This window comes from Rhagoletis zephyria, unplaced genomic scaffold (assembly GCF_001687245.7).
Source record: "Rhagoletis zephyria isolate East Lansing unplaced genomic scaffold, Rhagoletis_zephyria_1.1 Rzeph_scaffold_00252, whole genome shotgun sequence".
In the NCBI taxonomy this organism is placed as follows: Eukaryota; Metazoa; Arthropoda; class Insecta; order Diptera; family Tephritidae; genus Rhagoletis; species Rhagoletis zephyria.
Window position 1 is genome coordinate 179,740 of NW_016157336.1, and position 10,749 is coordinate 190,488.

Consider the following 10,749-nt stretch of genomic DNA (forward strand, 5'->3'; position numbering starts at 1 on the left):
TGGTATTGAAAATGGGCGAAATCGGACTGTAACCACGCCCACTTCCCATATAACTACGGTGACCATATTTATGGGAGCCGAATAGGGACAAAAAATAATTTTGCAAATTTTTTCCACAACAGCTTACAGATCTTAAATCCTTCTTCAATGATCCTAGATGTATTGGCCCTGAAACAGTATCCTTTTAGTAACATCACAAATATTTAGGATTATTTTCTCGAGATTTTTCCCCGACACATTTGTTGGAAAAAATCCGTTGAATTTTAGTATAACAAAGTGCAATTTTAAGTCGCTAAGGCTTACCATTAATTTTTGGCAATTTCATTTTTTTTACGGTGTTACGCATTTTTTCATACAAAGTAAGTATGTTCGACCATTTTGTTGAAAGAGAAGCAAATAAGCAGCACTTTCCACTCGCACTTTATTATACTACATTTCAATGAGTTACAAAACTGCAAACCAAATTTTTTTCTAAAGATTGTAATTAGAAATTTGGTATTATATGGTTTTCGTTGGGAAAAGAGCTTTACTTTCATAAAATAAATAATAGGCACTAAATAACCTATGGAAAAATTAGCAAAACTTACTAAAACATCACTTAAGTCACCTTCATGCCATTTTAATGAGATGTTAACAAATACAGGACATTAAAAGAAATACAGAACATTTGGCGTCCCGTATAAAATAAATAAATTACCAGGACAATAGGTCATAAAAGAGGACTGTCCCGTATAATACAGGACGGATGGTCACCGTACATATAACGGTAATTCTCGGAATACGAAAACTGCGATATTTTAGTAACTACTGAAGATTATTCACTCAAAATTAATATTTACAACAATTTTTAGACTACAACTAAGAGTGTTATAAATTTTTGGAAAATGGGCGTAGCCACGCCCACTTATGGTTACATGTGTATATCTTGGTAACCGCTGCACCAATTTCTTCCAAACTTGGCACAGTTGTTGGCCTTGGTACAGCATAAAAAATCGCCGAAAATTTTTAAAATCGGACGATAACCACGCCCACATCCCATATAACGGTAATTTAAAGAAATACAAAATCTTCGATAAATCAGTAAATATTGAAGCTAATTTTTTCAAAATTGATGCTTGCAACAATTCTCTACCAAGAAATACGTTAATGGTAAAATTTGGAAAATGGGCGTGGCAGCGCCCACTTATGATCACATATATGTATATCGGTAGCCGTTCTACCAATTTATACCAAACTCGGTGTGGTTATTGTGCTTGCCACATATAAGCAAAACGTTGAAAATTATTGAAATCGGACTAAAATTACGGCCGCTTTTCATATAACGGTAAATTTCAGAAATGCTTGAAACTTCAATATTTCGAAATTTAAGGACGCTAATTTACTCAAAATTGATACACTCCGGCTTACCATCTAGCGGTAGCTTTTGGAAAGGTGAAAAAAACATATATTTAATACTTGCGCCGGGTATTTAATGTTCGGCTCCGCCCGAACTTAGACTTTCTTACTTGTTTTTATTATTTCTGTTGCTTGAAAAAGCACTTTGCTTTTGCTGTACATTTTCTTGAAGGAATAAATATACGAGCATTTTTTCTGGAGAAATGTAAACTGATTTAAGAAATCTTGAAAATTTCTTTCCCATTTCTTGAGCGTCTTGTGAGAGCTCTTAAAAGTTTAATTGGGAATGAAAGCATTGTCCTAAAAATATGCATTGCATTACTCACTTACTGTTTTTTTTACACTTTACAGCCTAAAAGAGTTTACCATTGATATGTACTTAACAAGGATTCGAAGATTTAATTTGCCAAGTTCGAGTTCGTTCTACCAAAATGACCTACCTAATAGAAATAGTAGTTCAGTTAATTTTTTCGTTATTCGAAATATTAAAAAAATTAGGCAATCGTGAAAAATCACCATCTCCGTCGAAAACCAGAAACCAGAAATCGAGGAAAATGAACATTAAAACTCTTTTTTAACATAATTTTATTACTTTTGAAAGGTGAGCGCATCTTGTGTTTATAGAACTTAAGGGATTTTCAAATTATGGGACGACCCTTGAGCTACCGTCTTTCCGATGAAAAAAAAAGAATTATGGAAATCGGTTCACGTGGTCAAAAGTTATGAGGCAGCATACATAGAAAAATAAAAAATATTCAGACGAATTGACAACCGCCCCCTTTTTTTTAGTCGGTTAAAAATGTTTGAGTTCTTTGTTAATTGTATGTAGTTAAAGTGCAATTTATGAAACTTCAAAAAGTTTATTTATTTATTACATACTGTACATAAGACTTGCATAAATGTATCTACTTTAAAGAGCATAGTAAACTAGTAATTTTTAGCAAAAAAAAAAACCGACTTCAACTCCCATATAAAAAAAATATATATATATATATATATCTCATGATCCGCTGATCGGATCTTAACCAGATTAGTATGGGACCACCTCTGAGACACTACCTTTCCGATGCAAAAAGAATTATCGAAATCGGTTGACGTGGTCCAAAGTTATGCGGTAACATACATAAAAAAAAAAAAAAAAAATTAAAATATTCCGACGAACTGATAACCTCCTCCTTTTTTGGAAGTCGGTTAATAAAAGAGTAACACTGCCGCATTAATTGCAACTCGAATACACCCATTTCTTACCTATACTGTGATACATATTTGATTCCTTTAATTAAAGTTGAGTTTGATTTTTAAAACCCTGGGAGGTTCCTTAGAGATAAAGCCTTTTCAAACCCATTTCCATTGATACCCATATTGCAGCAATTCATTTAACTAATTGAACAAAATTTTTTAACAGGTGGCAACTCTGTTAATGTTCTAACCTATATTTACTTGATTTTAAACATTTACAATTCTATATGTCAAAACACGTCTTTTCTAAGCATTTCGAGTTGAAATATTCATAAAAATAATTTTGGCCGCATAAATCGGCTAAATACCCCTATGTGCGCTGATAGAAAGCCACGCTTATTCTAATAATTTTTTCAGACAAAAATAGAATAAAACAATGAAAGTTAAGGTGACCATTCACAAACAGTTACGCCTTTTATTGTTTATTTGTTTAAACTTTTTTCATGTTGATTATGGAATAATCTGAGCGTGGACAAATATTTTTATATGAAAAGGTAAAGGTAAGGTAGGTAAAATGTATCAAAGAGATACCGTTCGCAAAAGTAAGCAAAACGGCCTACAACAATAAAAAACAGATTTGTTGTTGGTTTATTATTTGGATCGTATAATGCTGTTTTTGATTTTTCGTTTTTTGCCATAAAAAAATTTAAAAAGGGGGGAGAAGTGAAACCGAAAAAAAATCATTGTACTTGTTAATTTTTAATTTAAGGTTCAATTCACAACTTCAAATCGATTTAAAAAGGAAATGGAAACCAGGAATGCAATTGGTCTCATTCTCATCACTATTTGAGTGTTGCACTTTGTAATTATTAAGAGAAATAAACGTCCCGAGAGACGAAAAAAATAAAAGTCCCATATAATTATTATGATAAGACGTAAATTATTTCCGTCTTGAAATAAACGTCCCAATAGACGAAACAAATCAAAAGTCCCATATAATTATCATCAGAAGACGAAAAGGATTTCCATCGTAAAATAATCGTCCCGAGAAACGAAAAATAAATAAAGGTCCCAGATAATTATTAGGAGAAGATGAAAAAGTTTTTAATCTAACGATATTCGTCTCAGGAGACGAAAACCACTTTTTCCATTGTTCAGTAATAATCACAGCGCACGGCAGTACGCGCGAGAGACGAAAGCAGCCACAGTAGCATGCTGAAATGATGCTTATATATACACGAGATTTGGAAGTTTTTATCCAGACGTCCAATCGACATGGTTGAGATATCGTTGGAAAGGTCTTGCAGAGTGTGTCCAGAAAATGTATTCAAGCTTCATAAACGTTTAACCGGATTCTTAAAAACTAGGCTAAAGTGTTGCGAAACAATAAACGTTTTTTTTTGCTTTTGCATGTGGGTACACCCAACATATTTAGTGTTATTCTATAGGCCAATACAATAGGCCGCACTACTCAGTCCATGTCATTGACGTGGATATCAGTAGAAGGGTCTACTAACGCTGTCTTTTGTGTTTATGAAATATAAATATGTCATAATGTTATCGCCTGAAAACTAAAAATCGGGCTGCTGAAAATATACATTTCGGGCATTTTCTCAAAAACTGGTCAGTCGATTTTATTCAAAGTTTCCACAAATCTAGCCCAAAACCTTAGCTTTCATCTGGTATATAGCTTATATCTGGGAAAACTCTTGTTGTGGAGATATTCACATGGAGATAACTCTTGTTGTGCGATTCAAACTGAAAAAAGTCGCCTCAAATAGCGACCAGTGGTTTAAAATTAACTTATTCGTCTAATTTGGTTGCTTTAAGATATAAAAATAACATACCCAGTTCCCTGAATAAAAGTTGGCCATTCCCCGATTGCCACTTAAACTGAAATTCCCTGGAAATCGGGGGATTTCCCGCGATATGACAAGTTTGTGTGTATTTTAGAGCTTTTTTCCAGTCACATGCCGAAATTGTAATATTTTTAACTATTTTAATTGTAGGTATGTACACAGTATTTAACTAGTTATGCTAAAAGGGTTTATTACCCGCCTTTAACCTACCTGCGAAGACGCATACAAATTACCTACAGTTGTACATAAATATGTATGTATGAATGCATTTAGATCACCTAGTGCGCCGCTACTACTTACACAAAATATATAAATTGCGACTGAGCAAAACTACTTGAGAAAAAAGCATTAGTTTAATACCACGAGTGCAACACTGTACACGTGATAGAAGTAAAACTTCTTAAAAAAGCACATATGTACGCCCCATATCCGGTAGAAATCTTAACAAAAATAAACTACGAGACAATCAGACGAATACAGTTGTTTATTGTATCCAAAGTTGGTACCAAGTTAATAAGTTTTTATCATGTCTCATATTTTTTTTTTAATTTTTAATTTTGTCGAATACAAAGCATACGATCATTTATTTTGGAACGAATTTCCGTCATCCCTTGTCAAGATTGGTTTGCAGACAAACCGGTTTCGGCATTGTGCCATCTTCAGTGTCATTTTTCCTTCTGTCTGGTTCGAGTTTTTGTCCTTAATTTATGTTCATTTATCTTAGGTAATGTGATTTTCGTCGATGATTAATTATCTCGCACTGAATGTCACTCCAAAGTTTGCCCAAATGAAGCTAAGATCGAATACAGAGGCATGCTGGAAAACGATTAAGATGGCAGAGAGAATATACTTAACGTACGAATTGAAGAGTCTTTACGCCAAAAAGGAACAAACAAACGCAGAGTTGCTATCAATTCATTTAGAGTTAGCGGAGCTCATACCAATCGACTGCTTAATGGAACTCTTTGATCAAATAAAAACGCGCATAAGGAAAGACATGGAGAAGAAGTACAACAAATTGAAAGGAAAGCTCGTAAAGTTACAAACGAATCAAAAAGGAAAGAACAAACAACAGATAGAGAGACCTGAATTCCATGCCAGGTTCGTAAATCTTACAGAAGTTCCCATCAGCAAAGAAGAAGCGCGAAAATTGACTCAAACATAATATCCAGAATTATAATAAGAAAAAGGAAATCGAGCAGACAATTAATTGTAGATGCGGAGATAGCCATATCTATGCTGCCGAAAGAGGAACAGGAACACACTAGACACATGTGCAAACAGTTAATTGTAAAGGAAATCAAAGCCAAAAGAAACAAAAAACAGAGCAACGAAAATAATATAATCAAAGGTCTCAAAGAGAAACTAAAAAATAACAACGTAATCACGATCAAAGCTGACAAAGGAAACACAACTGTACTAATGAATAGAGAGGAGTACATACAAAAAACGAAACAACTTATCAAAGAAACCAATTGTAAGAAATTAGTAAAGGATCCTACTGCGGAATACCAAGCTGCAATAAAAGAGACTATAAAGAAATCTACAAAAATAATAAAGGCGAACCAAATACATACTTTGACAACTAAGAATCCATCAGCTCCTCCGATGAATGCACTACCTAAACTCCACAAATCAGGCACACCTATGAGACCAATCATACACCACAAATCGGCCCCAAGCTACAAACTATCTAAATATTTAAAAACTATACTAAAGGATAACCTTGGATTGCCCAATAAGTACACAATAACTAGTACAACGGAATTGATTGAAAAATTAAAAGACTCAGTTATCACGTTGGATACTAAGCTGGTATCATTCGACATAAAAAAATCTATACCCATCGATACCCATAACGGAAACAATAGATATCATATTCAAAATACTGACAGAAAAAACAAGAAACAGAGAAATCGCCGTGGAGATAACTAACGCACTCAGAACGACGTTGCGTCAAAACTACTTTAAATTTAATAACAACGTATACATGCGAACAAACGGGCTAGGCATGGGCAACCCCACATCGGCGATTCTTATGGAGGTATTCATGCAGAATTTGGAAGAAAGGTATATGGAGTGTCTTACGCCACAACTAGGACCGACGTTCTACGCCAGATACGTTGATGAGATCATATGTCTTATAACAAAGGAAAATGAAGAACAGATATTGGAATACCTCAACAAACAGCACAGCAACATAAAGTTCTCAATGGAACAGGAAATGGAAGGAAAGCTAAATTACTTAGATCTGACGATCAAAGTAAATAAAAACACCAGTAGTCTGCAATATGAAATTTTTAGGAAGCCCACAGCCACAGATACAATAATACATAATACATCCAACCACCCTCATCAGCATAAAAAAGCCGCCTTTAGACAAATGATCAATAGAATTAAGCAAATACCACTAACAAAAGAAGGATACAAAAACGAACTGAACGCAATATATGCCATAGCGGCTAATAACGGATACAAGAGAGATCTGGTAGAGGAAATCCGAAGGGAGCACAAAAACAGAAAGCCAAACAAAGAAAAAAATAATGACACAAATTGGGCGGTATTAACCTATACTGGAAAGTCAACGTACAAACTAGCAAAGCTGTTCCAGAAACACAACCTTCGCACATCATTCAGAATAAATAACAACGCAGGACGGATACTACGGAACACCGCAAATCGAGAAGACCCATTGGGTAAAAAAGGAGTGTATAAACTAACTTGCAAATGCCAGCATAGTTATATAGGTCAAACAGGACGGAAAATAAAAACAAGATTTCGCGAACATATAAGGGACTATAACAAAAAGACACAGAAACCGAGTGCAATACCAGAGTCAAATTTTGCTAACCACATGTTTAACAACAAATGTTCACCAACGCAAATAAGAAAGTCAGCGAAACTACTGCATGTACAACATAAAGGCCAACGACTAAGCGTACTAGACAATATGGAAATATACGAACTAAAAACATTCGACGGCAAAATAATAAACGAACAAACAAATACCGCATCGGATGTTATATTCGAACCCTTACAATTAATTTACGCGAAAAAGAAAAATGACAACAAAACAACAGGCATGGACACCACAAAGTACCACCAGGACAAAAATCACCGACTTTTACCTACCTGCAGGTAAAAACCATACAGAGACAACATAACGGATGTTAATATCGAGACAGCGAACCTACCAACCTAAATATTACCTGCTTCTGAAATAAAAAAGGACACCATGGCATTTCTAATAATTAATCATCGACGAAAATCACATTACCTAAGATAAATAAACATAAATTAAGGACAAAAACTCGAACCAGACAGAACGAAAAATGACACTGAAGATGGCACAATGCCGAAACCGGTTTGTCTGCAAACCAAACTTGACAAGGGATGACGGAAATTCGTTCCAAAATAAATCATCTTACCACCCTGTCGGAAAAATCAACCAACACCAATATACGATCATTCTTTTTCGCTTTATTCCGTATTCGAAAAATTATGTTTCAATGGATATATAGATTTCAATACATAATTTATATTTAGATAATAGCTTTAGCAATTTATTTGAGAAAAATAAAACATTTAGATTATTGTTTGTATTTTCGTCGATTTTAAATTTGCTACCCCAAAATAATTGCGAAATTCCGTCTACTGCCAGAAATCCAAAATAAAAAGCAGGACTTTTGCAACGATTCGTATGAATAAAAAAAGATTTTCCGTACGTTTCAAAGGCAGTTAAAAAATGCGTATAATTTTCGTCACGAAATTGATATAATAAATTTTGTGTTTCTAACTAGTTCAGCTTTCGTCACTCGAAAATTTTACCTCAAAGAGGTGTTTTATTTGATTACATATACAGCAACATTTAATTTTATTTCTTATAATCGTTATGGTCTCTGGAAGTAAGAAAAGATAAATAATAATACTAAAACATAATAAAATATATACTACTTTTTAGGTTGTTTTATTCATACACTACCTTCTTATTTATTCCAGGCGATGAATCCGATACCTTAGGAGCAAGTCGTCAAGGAAAAACACCAGCTGCTAACTCATTAAACAAAGACAAACGAAAACCTTTCTTCAAAAAGCAAGAAACTGCATCACCGTACGATGTGGTGCCATCAATGCGCCCTGTGGTTTTAGTTGGTCCAAGTCTTAAAGGATATGAAGTAACGGATATGATGCAGAAAGCTCTTTTTGATTTTTTAAAACATCGCTTTGAAGGAAGAATTATAATAACGAGGGTTATGGCTGATATTTCTTTAGCTAAAAGATCTATTATGAATAATCCCACGAAGCGCGCGATAATGGAGCGATCGAGTAGTCGATCAGATTGCCTCACAAAAGTTCAAGAAGAAATTGAACGTATATTTGAACTTGCCAGAACTCTGCAATTAGTCGTGTTGGACTGCGACACTATCAACCATCCATCACAACTTGCCAAGACCTCATTGGCACCAACAATAGTATACTTGAAAATAAGCAGCAGCAAGGTATATGAATGTCTTTATTTGTTTAGTATCACCACCTGCCCCGCGTTATATTTTATTTCGCTTTATTATATTTTATTTTCGCTTCGGCACTGAATAAAATGATTTGTTTAGTACCACCACCCACCCCGCGCTATACTTTGTAAATGAATTCAACACTCGCATTTTCTAGGCGCTCAGACCTGACAGTTATGTACATATGTATATATATTTATTTCAAGTCTTTGGGTACAAATATTCTTACGGACTACGTATAAATCTAAAACTATATAGAAATTAGCGTTAAAGTAAAACTAACATATAATTAAAATTTAGCAAACGAGCAATAAGCTATTAGTGAAGCTGGGAAAAGCATTGACATAGGTAGTTGATTGAAGTGGCACTAGGTTGCATGAAATCAACCACCCCTGTGCTGTAATCCGTCGTAGTTTCGATTTTTCTACGAACCGTAAAATTGGTATGCTGAAATCCGCGTTGTCGTATCGTAATTTCGAAATTCGTAGTCCATCTTCGAAATTCGTAATGTTGATATGCCTGAATCCGACGTAGCTGTCATTTTTATGTATTTGTCTGAAATTTTGTACGAATAGCAACTCGTGTCGGAGCGAAACAAATTGTTTTAAAATATCAATAAAATAAAGTGTGTAAACGCAAAAATATGTATGTAAGTAGAAGTGTGAATAAAAAAAAAATTATTATTAAATGTTTACAAAATTAACGGATCGAAGATCACAACAAATCGATCGCAATACGAAAAACTGGTGGAATGCATGAGGAAAGGCTTTGTAAAAGAAGCTAAAGAGGATGTAGTGGAATTTTGGGAAAGCGTTCTAAGAATTAAAGCGGCACAATATTTAGGGAAATGGAGGCCCTAAAAAGGGGGGAGCTTACATTTTATCATTTAAGCTAACTGGATCAGAACAATCTCCTAGCAATCTCCTTTGTATATTAATGCCACTGTTAGCTGTTTTTCATCTTGGGACAAAAGTGCACCGGCAACTGAATCCTTTGTATTCTACTTAATTAAGGAAAAGTCTTTTCAAATAATGATTAAACAATTTTTTTTTTAATTCCACTATTCACTTGCGATGTTTTTTCTTAACAGCGGCAATGGCAAACCTCCGAGTGTATTTCTGCCATGAAAAACAGCTTCTCATGAAAATACAATCGCCGTTCGGAGTCGGCGTAAAACTGTAGGTCCCTCCCCTTTGTGTGACAACATCAAGGCGCACGCCACAAATCGGAGGAGAAGCTCGGCCAAACACTAACATATGTGTAAGCGCCAATCTGTTATCTATTATTATTATTATTATTCACTTGCGGTTTTATTTATTTTGATTTGTTTCTGTCAAAGCAGCTGATTAAGAACTTCGAATTTCACTATTACGATCGGATAACAGCATACCAACTTTCGAATTTTCGGAACGGAGCTACGAATTCGTAACTACGAACTTTCGGATTACAGCATACGGGTGAACATCTAAGGCATCGAAAACCATATTTATTTTCCAATATCCAATAAATCCGGAAATATCAAATATCTATATATATAAAATTCAAATTATGTATGTACCTATAGACACACTTGGCTCCTAAACGAATAAGCCGATCGTAACCAAATTTTACACACGCACTGGATATCTTCCAGGGATGGTCACAGGGTAAAAAATATTTTGATATATAAAGGGGGCGTGGCCCCAAAACGTGGACCCGGGTAACCTTAGGATGTATTTGTTTAATATGGGTATCAAATTAAAGCTGTTCATGAGTGCTTTAAGATAGAGCAATTTTCATATAGCTGGGTGACTAGGGTCTCGAGA

At 34.6% G+C, this 10,749-nt stretch overlaps 1 protein-coding gene across 2 annotated transcripts in view; it reads left to right on the top strand.

The window, feature by feature from the left end:
* Positions 1 to 10,749, top strand: part of Ca-beta (Calcium channel protein beta subunit) — a 326,360-nt gene that overhangs the window by 157,570 nt on the left and 158,041 nt on the right. For both annotated transcript variants that reach the window (XM_017609750.1, XM_017609751.1), the window contains exon 5: positions 8,433 to 8,932. In XM_017609750.1, coding sequence (XP_017465239.1) covers positions 8,433 to 8,932 — 500 coding nt within the window. The remainder of the gene's footprint in view (positions 1 to 8,432; positions 8,933 to 10,749) is intronic.